This window comes from Phalacrocorax carbo, chromosome Z, assembly GCF_963921805.1.
Source record: "Phalacrocorax carbo chromosome Z, bPhaCar2.1, whole genome shotgun sequence".
Lineage (NCBI taxonomy): Eukaryota > Metazoa > Chordata > Aves > Suliformes > Phalacrocoracidae > Phalacrocorax > Phalacrocorax carbo.
Window position 1 is genome coordinate 42,178,969 of NC_087548.1, and position 18,774 is coordinate 42,197,742.

At 45.7% G+C, this 18,774-nt stretch overlaps 1 protein-coding gene and 1 long non-coding RNA gene across 4 annotated transcripts in view; one reads left to right on the plus strand and one right to left on the minus strand.

The window, feature by feature from the left end:
* Nucleotides 1–1,642: 1,642 nt before the first annotated feature.
* LOC135310542 (uncharacterized) lies at nucleotides 1,643–4,305 on the minus strand. The gene is made up of 2 exons (XR_010370636.1): nucleotides 3,765–4,305; nucleotides 1,643–3,076 (listed from the first exon to the last, which is right to left on the minus strand). It is a non-coding gene; the product is annotated as an uncharacterized LOC135310542 (long non-coding RNA).
* A 627-nt stretch (nucleotides 4,306–4,932) lies between these two features.
* Nucleotides 4,933–18,774, plus strand: part of LOC104045385 (TLE family member 4, transcriptional corepressor) — a 99,844-nt gene continuing 86,002 nt past the window's right edge. For all 3 annotated transcript variants that reach the window (XM_064438030.1, XM_064438031.1, XM_064438032.1), the window contains exons 1-4: nucleotides 4,933–5,942; nucleotides 6,359–6,456; nucleotides 7,594–7,657; nucleotides 9,063–9,107. In XM_064438030.1, coding sequence (XP_064294100.1) covers nucleotides 5,898–5,942; nucleotides 6,359–6,456; nucleotides 7,594–7,657; nucleotides 9,063–9,107 — 252 coding nt within the window. In that variant the 5' untranslated portion in view covers nucleotides 4,933–5,897. The remainder of the gene's footprint in view (nucleotides 5,943–6,358; nucleotides 6,457–7,593; nucleotides 7,658–9,062; nucleotides 9,108–18,774) is intronic.

Below are 18,774 nucleotides of genomic sequence, written 5' to 3' on the forward strand. Positions count from 1 at the left end.
TGTAAACTCAGCTTAATGACGACATAGGACTTTATGAGACTTCTCCGAGGGAGTTAAGTTTTCTTCCCAAAGAATTTGTCATGGGTTTGCCACAGAAAAAAAAATATTCCTTCCTGCCAGTTCATCGATTTCAATGCAAAGGGAGAATTGCCTCCAAAAAATCACTTCAATTTCAACTATCTGCCTAAGCCATTCTGTATTGGGTAAGTTTGCAAATCCATCTTCTAGTATATGACAGGCCTTAAACTGGTATCCTTCCTGCAGGAAAAAGCTTCTGTGGGCTTTTAACAGAGGCTTTCCTGCCACATCCCAAGTGAGTTTATTATCAATGGAAGTGTGTCATTGCAAGAAATTTACAGGTAATGAATCAAGCAGAAACAAGCAAAGTAACCCCATGAATCCAAAACACCGACACCGTTAAAGAACAACATAAAATGGGACTTCGGCAATGTTGAAGAATGTAAAGCCTTCCATGAAAAATAGCTCAGAACATGCAACACTTGTTTTGTGAGAGCGCAACATATAAATTGACATATAAATCACCATATTTTACATAGTATCATAAATTCTCTTAATGTGCTTACTTGCTACAACATATCCCTAAGGTCATTAATGACTAATTTAGGAAGTTGCAGGTAGGGAGTGTTTTAAAAACATACTGAGACAGGGTCACTTGATAGCCCTTGTAAAATACAAGAACATAAACCGTGTGTCATGCCGTTACAGTCTTCTACCAGTAAAACCTGGCTTAACACCATAATTAAAAGTTTTAAGCACAGCGAACTTTGTGCCAATTCAACAGAAAACCTCACTGAGCTTATCTTTTTGAAAGATATGAAAAGCACTTGTTACACAGGGCACTTAAATATGTGTACCAATGTAAGATTTACTGAGGCATTTTAAACTGATTGATTTATCAGATTAACACCTTTATTTTTGTGAGAGTGTGTGCGTGTATGTGAGTACACAGCTGACAAAGCACGATGACCTAGTAACTTGGTCCCCAAATAAACCGTAATAAGTTGCAGTGCTAGGCACAACTCTCTTGGTTTTCAGCTACAGTCATTCCAGACAGGAAATCTGTGGGGTTATGTACAAAATGGCCTCAGGATTGGACCCTTTATTAAAGGTCCTCTGGCACTGATAATCTTTGTATTAAGGTTATGACTCGACTATAACAAAATCACCAGAGGCAGAAAGTGGGTTAGAAAACCTTAGCCGGAAAACAGGGTTTCTTTTTCACCTATCCTGAAAAATACACAGATAAGCACAAATTGTTCCGTTCATTTCAGACCTTAGATTTTGAATGTAAACAAAAGCAGACTAGCTCTGAATTAATAGGACTGAAATAACCAGTTGCTTTTCTTGATAACAGGAAAAAAAAAGAATTGATGTGATGTTTTGCAACCCCTGGCTCCTCTGTGATATCTCATAAGGGTTTTTCTACACCAGTCAGAACTCAGCACACTTACTGTGCATATAAAACTGCCTAAATATTTCTTGCAGTCGATTCACTTATGAGAAATCTTTTGCAAGACGTGTAAAACATTTAAAAGCTAGCTTCTCCACTTGCTAGATAATAGTACAGGTTATATAACCTACCATAAAAGATTTTTCATAAAAGAAAGAAAAAACAAGGAACTTTAAATACAAAACAGCCTATATTTAAAGACTCATCAAGACTGTGGCAGAAGTGACAAAAGATAGGAAAATAGAATGACATTGACATTCTGATCTTAATTCACATCATTTAAAAGTGGCAAGTTATAGTGCACTTTGTCTTAAACTTCTGGGTTTCATGGATTTTGCCAGAATGCTGCAAACTTGTGCAAAAATACAGTGATTAGTTACATCAAAAGTATATGGATATATACATCTCGCTAAAGCTTACCAAACCAAACTCTGCCCTACTTCTAGAGACACAAATTCACTGAAGACTAATGGGGCAAGTGAGAGTGAACAGTGCTGAAGCTTCGATGAACGTTGCTGGTAAATTGCCCTCCAAAAGAAGAGGGACTGCTTTGACCAAAAAACTGTAAGCGTTTGTCTTCTAAGGTGTTGAATACCTTTCTGTTTGGAGCTCTGCACCTCGTGCCAAATTCATGCTGGGAGACAAGGAACAAAGAATCCTGCTGTTATTCTCAGGAATCAATTTCTTCAGAAATAGCGTTTATTTTATAACTGGTCTCGTCCTTCTCCAGGTTGCAGATTCGATGGTAAAATCCACTGAGCTCGCCCATCACGTTTCCAGAGATGCTTGCGGCTCTCCAGAGTGAGCTGTTCTCTTCTGTTCTTGCACAGCTTTCAAGCACTTGGGTGACAGGCATTTAAGCATTTGCAGATTTGGCAGCCATAATTCTGAATGTCAAGACTTGATCCTGGCACAGAGTGAACGTCCTCTATTTCAGAGGAGTTGGAAGGGCTGCGCTGCCTCACGAAGAGTGCTCGTGACCAATCTTTTAAAAGCATTTTTGGTGCTGGAAGATTTAGACACATAAGAAGCTGTGTTTTTGTAATTAGGCAGGTGTTTTATCTCCAAATCTTTAAATAATATTTAGAGGCCTAAATCCCACTGGAACACCGATTATGAACTTGGTAAATATGAAAATTCCAGCGGAAAAACAAAATATGCAAGCAGGCTGAAGGCTGAGTATTGCAATACCTTATCGTGTAGACATTTTCGGTGGTATAAAAACAGAAGGTGGGGGCACATTTTGGTCCACCTCCCAGTGGACCACTTGCCATTTTAGGCAAGAAAATGCTTCCAAAGGATTCAGAATCAGTTGCCACAAACTGCTCCAGATGCTTGTGGCTATAGCACTCGCTTTCCTTCAGAAAGAGGAGGAATTTCCATCTCGTGCCTCCTGCAGCTCTGAGCCCTAAGCAGTGGTGGCATTTGGACACCATTATCATCTTCATCAGCACCACTGCTACTCTGCTTCAGAGTCCTGAGCTCCTGATTACCGGACCAGTCCGTGGAAGTCATGTAAGCAAGGCAAAATCAGTGACGAAACCTGGGTGGCATGTCCTGTCACTGCCTCGCGGTGCTCAGCAGCTGCAGGTCTTAGCTAGAGATCTGTGTGCAGTAAAGAGAATTTACAATCAAAAATCTGTGTAATTTAGCTACCGTCTTTAGGGTACTAACTGCCGAGTGCAAGGTTTGAGATTATAGATTTGGAATGCCGGCATCAGAAATGACGTGACTAAACCGCATCTATTTTGCATGCCGGTTTAAACTGCAGCTCGTCAGGAATACAAACCGCTTGAGGGCAAATGTAAGCATGACAGGCACAGAGAGGGGGAAAAAAAAAAAAAAAGGAAGTCTGAGTGTATCCCTCACGTGTGCGTCACCGCACGGCACTGCCTGCGGTGGGGCTCGGCAGAAAAATTGTTCCGGGGTCTTTTTAGGACAGAGCACCACTAAGTGCGGAGTTGCTTTTCGGGGGGAATCAGGCGTTGACGCTACGGCTCGGCAGCGGTGCGGCGGGCGTGCGACCTGCAGGCCTGGGAGGGCATTTCCCGGGGCCTGCTGACCACGGGGGCTGCGGCCAAGCTGCCTGCGAGAGGCGGCTGGCCGTCCCTGCCCCGTCCTCTCCATGAAGGTAACTTCCAGGTGCATCGGAAACCGGGCCCTGGGGACCCAGGCGCCCTCCTCCCGCCTGACGCCGGCAGGAAATGGCCCGTCGAATGCCAACGCTCCGTTATGTCATTTAAAGGTCACGTCCTTAAGCCTTACTCTTCCGAATAGCTGGGAATAACGTTACCTTCTGACGGCAACCGCTTCCCAGAGTAAAGACCGAGTCCCCTAAGTAAAGCCAGCGGGGAAAAACAAAACAAAAAAAAAAAACCAAAAACAAAAGAAGTCGTGAATCACGCCGCGTTCGGCGACCGTACCGCGGCACCCCTCCGCCTGCCCACGCGGCTGCCCGCGGCGGGGGGGCCGCGGGGCGCAGGAGGCGCCAAACGGCCCCGGCCCCGGCCCCGGCCCGGCGCCCTTCTGGTGCAAACAGTTCAAACCCCGCCGCTGCCGAGGGCGGCCCCGCTCCCGCTCCCGGTCCCGCTCCCGGCCCCGCGCAGCCCGCCGAGGCGAGGCGGGGGCTCCTGGGCACCGCCCGTCCCCGCGGCGGGCCACGCAGGGGCAGTTCCCCCGCTCCCTCCCGCCAGCCCCACGACGGGCCGGGTAACGCGAGCCCGCAAGCGGCGGCCCGCGGCGGAGGGTGGGGAGGAGTGGCATGCCGCGCCTGTCTCTTTAAGACCGGCGTATATCCCCCTCCCCCCCCAATTAGCGCGCGTCCCCGGCGGCGCGGACGGGGCGGGGCGGAAGGCGGGGCTGCCCCCCTCCCCCCCCCCCCGCCGCGCCACCGCCCCGCGCGCAGGAGGCGGCGGCGGCAGCGACAGTCGACACCGTCCCACGTTACTTTGATTGACGGCTGAACAAATGTTTCCCCTGTTCGAACTGCGGCGCGGCGGAACGCCAGCCATCGCGAGGCCCCGCCTCGGGCGGCGGGCGAACAGCGGCAGCGGGGCTGGGGGAGCCGCCGGATTGGCTGCGGGCCCGCGTGGCGTCAGGCCCCCACGTGGGGGCTGAGCCGGGGGCCGCCCCCCCTCCTCGCGCCTCTACGCCCATTTGTCAGCCGCGAAATGATGGGCATTAATACAGAACGACGATTAACGTACGGCGACGCTGATTGGTCGCCTGCGACGCCCTTCATGGGCGGAGCGGCGGCGGGGGCTCTCGAGGTGAGCGCGGGCGGCGCCGCGCTGCCCGACGGGAGGAGAAGTCCCGCGCTCGGCGGCGTGCAGCGAGGGGCTTCGACGGGAGGACTGCGGCTCCCAGGGTGCCCCGCGGGCGGCGGCCTTCCGGCTGATCTGAATATGTATCAGAATGTTAATGACCCGCCGCTGCTAAATTTGGTCAAAGGAGTCACCCTGCCAGAGCGTGCTGTGCGAGCGACGCGGAGGGGCGGCGGGTCGGGCCGGACCTGGCTGGGCTGGGCCGGGCCGGGCCGGGCCGGGTTAGGCTGGGTTGGGCCGCGCCGCGCCGATCCGAGCCCCCGGGCAGGGCACCGCACTCTGCTCCGCGCGCCGCCGCTGCTGCCGCCGCCACTTCCCGGAGTTTCGAAAGGCGAGGAGGGGAAAAAAAAGAGACCAAAAAAAAAAAACAAACCAAACAAAAAACCGTAAATAAAGCAGCCCGGACCGTATCTTCTTTTTCATCTTTTTCGCTCTCTTTTTAATTTTTTTTTTTTAATTAAAAAAACCCAAACAACAAAAAGAACGAAAAAAGAGCGGCCAAGCAGCGCCGGCGCGGGAGATGCGGTCCGGCCGGTAGGAGCGAGAATCAGCCCGCCACACAAAAGGGCACCGCGCCGCACCTCGGCGGCGGCGGCAGCGCCGTGCGGGGCAGCCCCGCCGCCCTCCCCGCCGGGGCGCCCCGCTCCGCTCCGCTCCGCTCCTGCGGCGCCGGGGGCGGGAGAGCAGCCGGCAGCAGTAAAAGTTTGCAGAAAGGGAGAAAACTGCCGGCGGGGATCTCTGGCGGAGCGCGCACCGGCGCCGGCGGAGGGGCTTTCCCCGCCCTCCTCCTCCTCCTCCTTCTCCTCCTCCTCCTCCTCCTCGCCCGCCACCGCACGGGGCTCGCAGCCCGCCGGAGCCCGCGGAGCGGCGGCGCTCGGGAGAGCCGGTCGGCGCCGCCCGCTGACCGCCCCCGGGGGATGTGGCAGCGGCTCCCGCGCCCCGCGGACGCCGCCGTCGCCGCCGCCGCCGCGCCTCGCCGCTGCCGGCGGTGCCCCGCCAGACCCGGGGCGGCGGGGCCGGGGCGTCCCTGCCCGCCGCCGCCGCCGCGCCTGCAGCCCTGATCACCGCCGCTCCGGCCGTCGGCGCCCCCCGAAGCGGCGTGGATGATCCGCGACCTGAGCAAGATGTACCCGCAGACCCGGCACCCGGTGAGTGGCGGCGGCGGCCCCGCGGGCAGCGCTCCGGCGCGGGCACCGCGGAGTTGTAGCCATTTTCTTATTGTTGTCCGCCGCGCCGCCGCTGCCGCCGTGCCCCGGGCCGCCGGGGTTGGCTCCTCCGAGTTGCCCCCCGCCCGGTGCGCGGCGGTCCCGGCGGCCGCCTCGCGGCTACGGCCGGTGCGGGGGGTCCGAGCGGGCGACGCCTCCCCCCGCGGCGGCTCCGCACCGCCGGCGGCCCCGTCGGGGCAGCAGCCCCGGGGCTTCTCGGCGTGCGGGGGTCCGGGGGGCTGCGCCTCGGCGGAGCCCGGGTGCGAGGGCCGCGGCGGGGGGCGGCGGCCGGGCGGGGGGAGCCGCGGGCGGGCGGGCGAGAGGGGGCGATTAAAAGACCCGCTGTTGCTTGCTTGCAGGCTCCTCACCAGCCAGCGCAGCCCTTTAAATTCACCATTTCCGAGTCCTGCGATCGGATTAAGGAGGAGTTTCAGTTTTTGCAGGCTCAGTACCACAGGTAACGCCGCCGACTCTCCCCGACCCCCTCCCCTCCCTCCCCCACCTCGGCGGGCTCGCCTCTCGCCGCTTCCCCACCGCCGCTGCCCGGGCGAGGGCGCCGGGATCCCCCCCGGAGCCGGAGCCGGAGCCGGACCGGACCCAGCCCCGCCGTGCGCCCCTCCGCATCCCGCCGCCGCCGGCCCTGGGGCTGGGGGCTCCGGGGGCACACGGACCCCTAGCCGACCGGTGCCGGCGGGTTTTCTTGTTTTCCCCGCGCTCCGAGTCGTAGTTGGCGGCTTTTTTTTTTTTTTTCTTTTTTTGGGTGGGGTGGGGTGGGGGTCAATTGAAAAAATCGGTGGTTGGCTGGGCTTGTCCTCTGCTTTTCTTCAAAATGCCGCTCCGGACACGCATCTTGTCTTGGCTCGGCCCCCTCGCGCCTTTCATTGACAAGTCAAGTGCTGATAACCTGGAAGTGAGGCGGCGAGCTATTTCATTATCCTTAGGTGGAAGAGTGCCGTGTCCTCAAAGTGACAAGTGACTTCTGGCAGGATTGCTTAGCAGGCTTCTGAAAACAAACAAAAAAAAACCAGCGGGGGTGTTCATGCTTACCGCGGTATTCCTTAAATTACCTGCAGTATTTTCCTTGCAGTTCTGTCATCAGTAACGGGAAAAAAAAAAAAAAAAAAGCCAGCAACTTTTCTGCTCCTTCAAGTGGTGATACGTGTTTGGTTCCTCTGTGGGTTGAGTGAAAGCAAGAGGTGTTTCTAAAACTCATTTAAATAAAAACTCCGAAACCCAAATGATGGATTTTTGAGTGTCTTCTCAAGCTTAAGTGTTATTGGTATGAACCCCTGCGTGCTTCTTCTGTGAACCAGTGTTGGTTTTGGTTTTTTGTTTTTTTTTTTTTTTTTTTGTCAGAGAAAATTACTGTCCTGTGTACTGTATGCAGTTTGCTTAGGAGATGAGGATGTTGCACAATATCTCTTGAAAGAGGAAAACTACAAACCCCACCCTGAACTCCCAAGCAAGAGCTGGAATGTACAATTCTATTTGTGTGTTGGAGAAAGGCTTGGAAAGGGGAGTAACCTGTGCTCAGAAGAATGTCAGTTTTGTGTTACGAAGTACCCATGCTTTTTCCTTTTTATGTCTTGAACAGTTTAAAGCTAGAATGTGAAAAACTGGCCAGTGAGAAGACAGAGATGCAGCGACATTATGTCATGGTAAGCAAGCTGCATAACAAATTCAAAATGTCTATTAGCTTGGTATACTGAGAACGAAATACATTCGGCTTGCTGGAGGCGAACAGAGAGATTATAGTAGCTCTGCTGTTGTTGGAGTTGCATCGGTGCTTCCATTATAAATCCTTAGTTTCAGGGGTTGATAACTTGCTCGCAGGAGTGAGTTTCTGCACGAAACTTGCTTTTTAACCTTTTAAGCAATTGGGGATAGTTCTTCCTAATACTGGCAGATTACTTGTCAGCCCTTTAAAGCTGTGTACTACTTTCATAGTGTACCTGGGGATGATGTTTTTCACTTTTGCTGACTTCTCCCAAAACTCCTATCTCCGTAAAACGGTCAGGGATCTTTTTTTTTTTTTTTTTTCTTCTGTGATGGGAGTCAGCCAAAATTATACACGTACGTATACAAACCCGAAGCCTGCTTCCTCTAAGAACTGATGCACGTGGGCAGCTGGTTCATTGTTTCACTAAATTCAGAATGGCAGGGATCTCAGCTGTGAAAGGGATCTCCTGAATGGTTGTGGTCTGCCTGGTTAAATAACGTGCATAGGAAGACATCTCTAAATACGTAATTGTGTGATGGATCATGATAACTCCAGAGGAGCTCTTGCTATCTGCTGTCTTTTACATTTATGAAGGATTACCTGTTCTCCATACGTACGTGACAACTAACACTCTTGTATTTGCAAAAAAAGAGTAAATAACCTTGAAAAATTCTTAACACGCAAATGTTAAGGCTCGCAGTTGTCTTTTTCATGCCTGGCGCACCTAAGTCTTGGAGATTGTTTGGTACTACTATTACAGGCTGAACGGGGCTCCCCGCAATACTCGGGCACAAGAGGACATACTTAGATTGGTGCATCTGCTTTGGCTCTGAATTTCCATGCTCTTTCATTTTTTGCATCCATGCAATTTAATTGCCGCTTTTTTGTGTTTTTAATTTAAAATATTGAATAACCGGTCTGTTAGGCATTGCTGATTTATATGTGTGTCTGACTTCAAGCACTTCGGGCGGTTTTTTTGACATCTTTTATGTGTGCTAGGAAATAAAATCTTGAGCATTTTCTGTGTGGCTTTTTTTTTCTGCTTCTAATATTTAACTCTGGTGGTGATTACTTTTCGTGATCTTTTTGTTGTCTGTTTTTCTGTCTTCCTCATTGTTTTATGGCTGTTCTTTGTAAATTTGACGTGAAGCAACGTAGAGAAAACAAAACAAACAAACAAACAAAAAGGTCGCTGTGAAATGCTCTTTCGAATTCCAGGACCTCTTCAAGGCCAGTAAATGTAGGTCTGTATGTCTCTGTACAGATGATGTTTGAGGCAAAGTGAATTTTGGAATAGTTTTCACAATTGCAAGGTCTAATAGAGTCATTTTCTTCTTTCTTAGTATTACGAGATGTCCTATGGGCTGAATATAGAGATGCATAAGCAGGTAGGTAGATCGTTTGTTTTGTGTAAGAATCCTCTGTGTGATTTCTCCCATCAGTCTTAAAATGGATGTGTGTTCTGTGTGACTTGCATGCTTGAGTGCACTGGAAATTATTTTGTACTTAACCTGGCCCTGAAACTTCCATCTTGTGTACTGTATATGTATAGGCTCTGCGTAGGTTACGGTCTTGGCTACCAGTTGTGCTTCATTCAATTGGCTTTCTCCATGCAATCTCTGTACATGCACGCAGTCCTATACTGCACGGGGAGGGTGTATGTGAGTTGGGGTGGGTACATGGGTTGTACCTTCAGATCTGTCTGACCTCAAGCCTTCGGGTTTTACTTTTTGGGATGACAGGTACATCACAAATGCATATTAGGTGTCAAGGGCTTTGTATCTGCGTATGGAAAAAGGCTGTTCTCTTCGGTTAACCTGGACTGATCTAAGCTGGAGCTACAAAAGCAATTGATGCACAGCCATGTTCCTGTTTCCCTCAGGCTGCTTACTTGGACCTTTGTCCAAAACCAGTGTCTTAGCATCTCAAACATGAAAGAGTAAATGAGCTTTCTGTGAGGATGTTAGCATGCTTGGTTTTGTGCCTTGAAGTCTAGCACTTAGGCCAAGATTAGCAGGAGATTAGTCAGATGGAGCATGGTAGTGTAAATCAGAGTTTCTTATTTGGTAATGTGTGTTTTTAACCTTCTCTAGAGGAGAATGAATTAAACATCTGACCTCTTTTCCAGTGAGGGAACTTTTTTATATGGTGGAGTTTAATACTGACAACTCATTTTAGCAAATGGTTGAGCAATTCGCCAGTGTTGCTGGGGAGTGTAAACTGCAGAAATAAAGAAATGGTTGGATGGGAGAAGAAAGACCATCTGAAAATTGGTTTGTATGCATTTCTGTTCAAAGTTAAGGATTTGGAACTTCTCTGGGTTGTGGAAATAGGATTGCTTTATCTTGTTGAGAGCAGACATACAAGTCAAATGTTTTTTCATGTTATTTATTATTTATTTTATTCTGCATTCCATTAGCATCCCAATGCCACAGTACCGATTAGGGCCATTTGAACTCGATGGCATACAAATGCGAAGATGGTGGGATTTTTTTGCCTTAAAGCATTTTATATCTGCAGCTCCAAACTTACGGGACCTTGTACATACACATGATTTTACAGACATAATATAGACCTGTTGAATTCAGATGTCCTCCTCGCAGGTACCTTGAAGACTCTACAAGTGCCTTTAACAAATGGTTGAGAGGAGAAAGCTGTGACGGCAGCTGATGAGATTGTATGTATGTGGTCACTTTCTGGACTTGATTCAGGTCATGGATGCTGGTGGAAAGACTGACGACTGACTCTCAGAGGTGTTGGATCTGTTCTCAAACGAATAGCTAGACCATTTCAGTTCCCTTTAAAAAAAAACAAAACAAAACGAAAAACCAACAAAAACTGAAACAACCCCCTCCCCCCCAATTAATAGAGTAGTTGATATGGAAGCAATTCACCCTTACAGGCCACCTATGTAGCAAATTCTTACTGAAAGCAGGCATTGCAGTCAAACCTGTTTATGTTTCTAGCTAGGCTTACCCTGACTGCCCAAAATTCTGTGGGACGAAATCAGCTTGTAAGTGCAAGGAGGAATTAAATCGTATTAAGCAGTGGAAGAAAACCCCACAGCCCAAGCTCTTTTAATTTCTAAATACTTCAGAAATTGTATACGGTTATGGCAAAGCAGTCATCAATGATATTCTGGAGAAATTAAATACTTAGTTACAACTGAGTGTGGGGATTACAAAGGACTGGGTTTTAATTGAACACCTTTTTTCATTACTGTTCAGTCTGTTCAAATTAGTAGTTTAAGTATCTTACTCTCATGCAAAACACTTAGATATTTTGTCAGGTGTTGATTCAAATTAGCTGTGGCTGAGAAACTTGTTCGCTATCATTCTTAAATTTGCTATCAATTACATATCTCTCATGCCTCCCCTTCTATTGCTGGCGGGTTGTTTTTTTTTTTTATTCTTTTCTCTTGCTTCAGCAACTGCAAAATATTTCCCATCTTGCTTTATGATCACAGCATTGAGGTCCAATTTGGTATATTATATAGATAGTGTTGATAGCTTCATTAGATGTATGTGAAGCTTTTTTAGTCTTCCACCTTAAATTCCGCTCTCTTCCTCTCCCATCTTTGAATTTTATTTGGCTGTCATTGAGTGATTCACCTTTTTTTCTGCCCCTCCCCCCCCCCCCCCCCCAAATTCAATCATATCAAAAATCCTGAGGGCAGTTTATCACATTATGAAATACAGACAGCCCTGCAAACCACCTACTTATTATATTTTCTTTCTTTTTTTCACTTTAGCACAGAGGCATATCTGTCTTTATTTGTTTTTCTGGGCAGACAGCCTTGGTTCCTCTCAGGTTCTTTTCCAGATGTACTCGCTGGATGCCCTTGTAATGGAAAGCAGGCAATAATGCAGTGAAGTTGCCCTTCGGCGTAATTGGGCCTAGTTCTCAAGATCAGGTTAGGCTTATTCACTTATTAGATTTGCGTCTCAAAGGGTTCAAGAGCAGGACTCCCTGGAGTCCTTGGAAGTACCCTAGTAATTGGTGGCCCTGATATTTGAAACCTTTGTGTATTTTTCTGTTAAAGCTTCTGTTCTTCTTGGCTGCTCCCAGCCACAGAGTATTTATTTTTAGAGAAATTTTTCACTGGAACAGAAAATGATGGCTGTGATGGAGTCATGACTCTGTGACTTAGCAAATTGATAAAAGGATAAACGTGCAGAGAGCAGCGGTAGTGAGTGTGCCTGTGTGTCTGGGGGGGTGAGGGGGGAAGAGCATCTCTTTTCCCACCCCTCGTGTGATGCTCATCATCAGTCATCCTGTGTTGATTTTGATAGAAGACTATTAAAGTGAAACCTATGGGGAATTTGTCATTCTGAAAGGAAAGCTAATGTAATTAGTACCAATTAAAGTACATTTAGTAAATTGGATTTAATCTTAATTAAGCCTGCATAATGTTGCCAATTTTTAACAATTATGTTTGAGAACATAATTAATTTAAATTTTGGTAACTGAGTAAATAGCATTAGACTGGTAGAATTAGTCATTTGTATTTTTTTTTTAAAGACAAGTGTGGGGTATGTTGTGACATGTGGTGTTATAGCCTAAAATAGTAAGCTAAGTTTTGATATTCTGTTCTAGGATCAATAGAGCTTCAACGTAGACACATTGGAAAAAAAAAAAAGGCATTGAGTTGAGGGTTTTTGGGTCATGCTTTGCACATATACTTCCCTACAGTTTTTAAATTTCAAAATTAGCATAAATATGACTGAGTGTGGTCTGAAGATGCCCATTTCTCACTAGATTGTTTTTATACCGTTTGTTTCTAAAAGCCTCAGCGGATAGTTTGTTAATGAATAGTTGACGTGCTGCTCTGTGTTTCCAATATACTGTTGCTACTTGGTGGTGGTGGTCATTTGGTTTAATTTCTGAAATTAGGCTGTTTTAATGTTATGGTAAACAGTTTATTTAAATTGCTGTAATCAAACATGCTTGCTGAAGGTTTTAATTCAGAATTGTAATTATCGCTTAAAATAAGTGTCTGTATTTGGCTACAGACAGCAGATATTTGTGAATGGGACTGACGGAAAGCATAAATAGGATACAGCATTCACGTTTTACTTTGGTTATGTTTTTTACAGGTAGCAATATGTAAATTCTGAGTCGCTCTTTTTGGTTAGACCTCCGTCTTTGAACTAATTCACATGCTGGAATGTTGGATTTCAGCATTTTTGAAAGAAAATTCAGATCTTTTAAGAAACTAGGTATTAAAAAATAAATGAAATGACTTTTTAAGATCACAGTAGGAAAAAAAGATCAGTCCAATCCATGTAAATTTTATTACAAGACTTGGGCAACAACCATTTGAGTGCTGCTAAAATATTAATTGGATAGAAATGAAAGGGCTCTGCTAGCTGATAGGATATCATAATCATAGCTGCAGTAGTCGATGGTAAATGATGATAAATGGCATTAGGAACCTTTTAGCAAACTGTAATAACTACGAGGAGGGAAGCAGTATGGATTTGCATTATATCTGATACCCTCTAGTACCAAGTGGATTGCCAATACTGCTTGTTTAGCATTTTCTAAGGGCAATAGGATATTGATTTCTGACTTACAAGGAACGGCTCTATTTTCACCATTGAAAAGTATTGCAGGTTGTTAAGAAGAAATTGACTTGAAGAGGCCTGACTGCTGCCCATCATGGAGCAAATAAAGCAAAACTGCCGAAGCATGGTGGAGCAGCGAGATGGGGCCCTCAGCAATTTGTTGCTATTAATTTACCATGCTCGACAGCAAATCAATCGGCATCTACTTCATCTGCTGGAGAAAATGCTGTCCAGGGCAGATAAAAGGCCCTGCGTGGTACAGGGAATAGCCTGGATTGGCCAAACGGAGGCTGCAGTTAATGTGTAAATAAGTGAAATCAAGGCCACTGTTGCCGAGAAAGCTGTTTTTAATTAGGTTGGGGCTTTACAGTGAGCTATTTAAGAAAGTAGTATGGAGAGTAAGGGGAGATTTATTGCCAGCTGAGTTAATATATGGGCTGTACGACATCCCAGCCCTGAGTCTGCTTGCTTCTTAAGCCTTAGTAAATTATTTTGGTAAAGGGGTAAAGATGGGAATTAATTTGTTTAATTTAGGGCAGAGTTTTGACCGTTTTTCATCTTCATGGCCATAAAACACATATATCATGGAGAATTGGTTTGTATATGCACTACCTGTGTAATGGAAAAATTCCCTCTTTTTTTTTTTTTTGTGGTAATGGTCTGGGCTTGGCGTGAACGTGTGCGCATGCATGTGTGCACATTTTTTTTTAACACTGTCAGTAGTTGAGTGTATATTGTCTTCTGTTTGAAGAATAGCTGGAGAGCCAGCTAAAATTATGCCGGCTGAATTTGTTCTTTATTATAAACAGTAGGAAAGATTTAATAGAGATACAGGCGGTGGGTAGTCAGAACTGAACTGGAAAACTTCAAAATGAGAGAGATTAGAAGTGAAATTCTGAAGACTGCAGCTCACACAGGACTATTAAGGAGGAAGAGAAAAAACAAGTGGCTTTTCCATCAAAGTCGCAAAATGTAAAAAATAGGTTGTCAAATCAGTTTGACAACTGAGGCTTGTTTGTCCCAGTTTTAGGTTATTTAGCCTCTGAAGCCAGCAGAAAAGCTTAGAAGCTTATGAAAAGTTAGAAGATGTATTATTCTGCAGTTAAACTGGAAACCTTTTGCTTGGTAATAACTGCTCAGTTCTGAAACGACATTCTGTGCTTTCTTTTCCTCATGATCTAGATACTAGACAGCCTTTCTGTGGAGGGGTCCTGCTAATTACTGGGAAGTTTGCTGTTGCCACTTCTCCACGAGTTACTGTTGAAATAACCTTTCCCCCAGCGACTGCAGAATAACATGCACGAGGACAAGAGCTTCTATTTCACCCTGGTTTTGCCATTCAGAAACAAAGGAAAGTGTTGTTTTCCCCCACTTTTTTTGGCAATTCAGACAGATGCTTAAAACGTAGGAAGTAGCACAAGACATGCTGAGCAAACTTTTAAATTAAGACATATGCTCGTTTTTTACTGGCAAAAGGCTGTACTCTACAGTGCTTAAACATAAAAGCATTTTTCTGTCTTTGAAAGATGCTAATTGCTGTGATGCTGCCTCACTGACTGTGTTAGTTTATGGTCCTGCTTGTGGTTATAGAGGGGGCCAGTGGTGACCCTGTGGTTAGGGTTGCCTAACACCTTCCCCTATTAAAAAAAACTGTTGCAATTCTGCTCCCCTCCCCCCCCCCCCCCCCCCCCCCCCAAGTGCAAGAAATTCTATCCCCTTTGCTGTATGCAGTAAGAGACGCTGTTATGGCGAAAACCCCCAGCTTCTTTTAGGCAGTGGTAGGGGAGAGGGAGAGGAGATGTGGACCTCTGTCAGCAGCGGGAAGCCTACCTCCCGCCTGGCACTGCCGCCGGCTCTTTGGGTCAGCCAGCGTGGCTGGAAATATTGCTCCGGCATAAGGCTCCCGCTGAGCAGTCAGAACTTACGACCCATCAGGAGAGGGAAGCTTTGTCACCATTTTACATGTAATAACTTCTGCACCATTTTGTGCGGTGAGATTTGCCTTACTTTTGGGTGCAAAAAAGAAGTGCCGAGGTCATTTGGCACGGGGAAAAACATTAATTAGCAGATAGGTTTCAAAGTGAGGTATTGGGATGCTGGGATGCCCAAGCTTTACAGTGTTTGCGTAAGCTTGATCCTGCCCCATTGTGTATATGCATCATGGTGCAGTTTTTAGTTATGCACTCACTGATCTCATTACCAGTGTTCCTACAGGACCTTTCAGTGCGCAAAATAGACATGAGGAAAGTAGAATTAAGGCTGCAGAGGCAATTGTAAATCTGGACTGAAAATGTTTGGCTGCTTGGCTTGGCAACTGAAATAACTTTAAACATAAGGATTCAGGCATATGAAATAATTGCAATTGTAAGCTCCTTGAGGCAGGGATTCCGATTTTGGGTTATGTTACAAAAAATGAAGGTGATACTCACACAGGTCAATCACAGTGTATGCCATGGACTCGGTGCGTTAAAGCTGGGAGACAGATTTTATGACTCATAACACCAAGGCTGTCAAATGTTGAGAATGCAGAGTTATTAATTTGGTCTTACTTTTTTTTTTTTTAAATGAGAACATATGATGTTTTATTTGTGGATGTAATAGGGAGCTGGGTTTATCACAGACGTGAGCCAGTTTGTGAACAGTGCGATTATAATTGTTACAGAAGTCACTTTTGCTGTCTGCAGATTAAGCACATATGTTGCTTCTAACTTTCAGAAAACCTACTTAGCCACAGGGCACAGTAGGAGCAGAACAAAGATGATAATGTGAAACACAGGATGTATAAACCGATACTTCCATTAACTAAGAGATGACAATATACTTAAAGCTGAACCTACCTATACTCAAGAAATGCTATTCTTTGGGAAAAAAAAGTTTGAATTAAAAATTAATCTTCATTGCAAAATACAAAAATACAAAGTGATTTTAATACCTATTTGTCTCTCTGCTTATCGGTATATTTTTACAGGTTTCATCTTGGTTCAAGATGGTATTTTTATATCAAGGCACTGTATATGGTGACTTGAAGCATTTCTTCTGTACATTTTTCCCTTGATATCGTTTATCTTGGTGGTGGCACAAACTGTAGTTCAGTGTAGCAGGAAGCATTTTGGCACAAATTCAAAAGCAGGTGTCTGTAACTTTTTTTAATAACGTTTTTTAAATATAACTGAAATATGTCACAAATAGTAAACTCTTGCCTGCGTGGATAGGATTTAGACATAAGGAATCATCTTTCATAGCCCAGGACAGGTATGTAATGCTCTGGTATTGAGCACTGTGGTGTTATGACCAAGAAGTTTAAATGTGCAGGTGTCAGGCAAGTTGAAGTTATAGTCCCCACAGTAAACTTGAATTGGTCTCTTTATGGTTATGTATTTGTAAGGTGTGCTGTATTGCCAATGCCAAATGTTAAATCATGCCAGTCCCCAGAAAGTCCATGAGATTGGCTTAAAATTAATCATGAGATAAAAATAATAAATTTGGGGTTCTTTTTATTTTCTTTCAGTTTTAAGCTGTTAAACTATACTTGGGTCTTGCTTTTTAGCTTTTCCTCCAGTATTCTTCAATAATTGTTTTTCGCAAGTAAGGAGTAAAATGTCCCAAGATTCACGATAAAGTCAAGGGAGCTGGGTATGAGATACTGCTGGTAACTCCTGTGATAATTTCCTATGCTCAGAGAATGTGTGAGGTGTACTCTGCTAAGAAAAAAATAATAGCGAAATAAAAATACATACATACTCTTTCTGGAATTGCTTGTGAAGTTTTTGTGGGTTAGGTATCATAGCTTGTTAAGTTTTTGTCGATTATGTATCATAAAATGGCACAGATATGCTGGTGGCAATTCCCCTTTCTGTGTTAGAAGGGGAGGGAACACAGGACATAGTTTTGAGTGGAGGTCTTCTAACTTGGCCTCTCTCTTTTGGTCTGCTTAAATGTTTTCTCTGCAGGATCTTACACTGCCAGAGGTTTCTGACATTTGCTGGATGAGTTTCAACTTCTTCAAAGGAGAAAAACCTTTCACTGTGTTATGTTTGGGATGTGGAACACTGGCAATGGGAACGAGTGCTTTTCTTTTTTCTTGTGTTTGCTTAAAAACCTCAGCAGAGCATCTCACAGTTGAGCAGAAGTCAAAATCTGTCCCCTTCATGCTATAAAGAATCTGCATAACAATAGGTCCTGCTGCTAGATTTTGTTTGGCGTGTGTTCTTGTTTGGCGCGCTTACCGTGCGCAAGTTGTGTATGATCACTGAGAGCGTTTAATTTTTAAAAAAGCTGCTCTTTCCTCCATCTGAAACACAATAAACTTCTCTTGTACTTATTCTGCTTATGTGCCTGGCTTCTCTTAGTGCCTAGGTGGTTTGGAGAATTTGCAAATGCAAAAAACTCCCTCTGACCCCAGTGATGGAGTGGCACCGTCTAGAGGGCATAGTGAGGCTGCTGCTAAGACATCAATTCAGGGTTTCAATTACAGGCGTAGCCAGGGATGCAGATTTACTATGGCAGAAGTGTCCTTTGGAAAGCAAAGGGGCCCCTTTCCCCTTGTCTCTTCTAACTTGGAAACCAAAATCAACAAATCAAAACACAGCAGGGCCAGCACATGCTCTCTGCAAATGCTTAATGAAGCATTGTGATACTTGTAGGGAGTGACAGTAAATGCTATTGAAATTTAACTCTGACAATTTTACACCCAAGAATAACAGCAAACATGTCTAGCCTGGGTCTGTTGTGTCCTCAAGGCAGAGAGCTTCCTGAAAACTCATTATGGGGTGTCCATGGGGTTACAACGACGGACTCAGCAGGGGACGAGGGAAGAGCAAGTAACATGAAGCCCGCTGAGCTGGCACAGCGGTCCTCAGGTTCCCCCATTGCAGTGGCTGGGAGGAGGCTTGTGTGATGGTGCACAGACCTCAGTGTTTGGAAATTCTAGGTTGCAGGATGTTCTTGACAGTTGCTCAATGGCTGAAGCTGTCATTTACCCCATTAATGTGACAGCATTATCTGAAATTAATCACAGGGCAAATTGGAGTGAGTTTTTAGCTGGGGATCGAGGGAGAAGAAGGCATTTTGATCATTCATTTTCTTTCTCATGTCTCTTTGCTTCTTGGCAGGAGAGGTGGAACTTCATTTTTTGCTCATTCTTTATAATACAGATAGCTAACTGAGGGCCGCTACATTAGTATATTTGGATATCCAGTTAACCTATCTCAGTAACTTCTGCTTTGTGGTTAACCAATTACTCCTATTTATAATTAATTTTTTTTATTTTCTAAAACTGTGGGGAAAGTGGAACAATCATTGAGGAGAGGTTGTTTTGTTTTTTTTTTTAAATCTTGGACAACCACTTTTTTCTGTTTCTAACCTTCCACAGGGATGAATAAGGCATTTTCAGCCATGCCTCATAGCTGAAACACTTCTGGACTTCATTTTGAAAACACAGTGGTGTTTTCCTATTAAGCTTTCATATTAATAAATGCAAGGAAGAGAA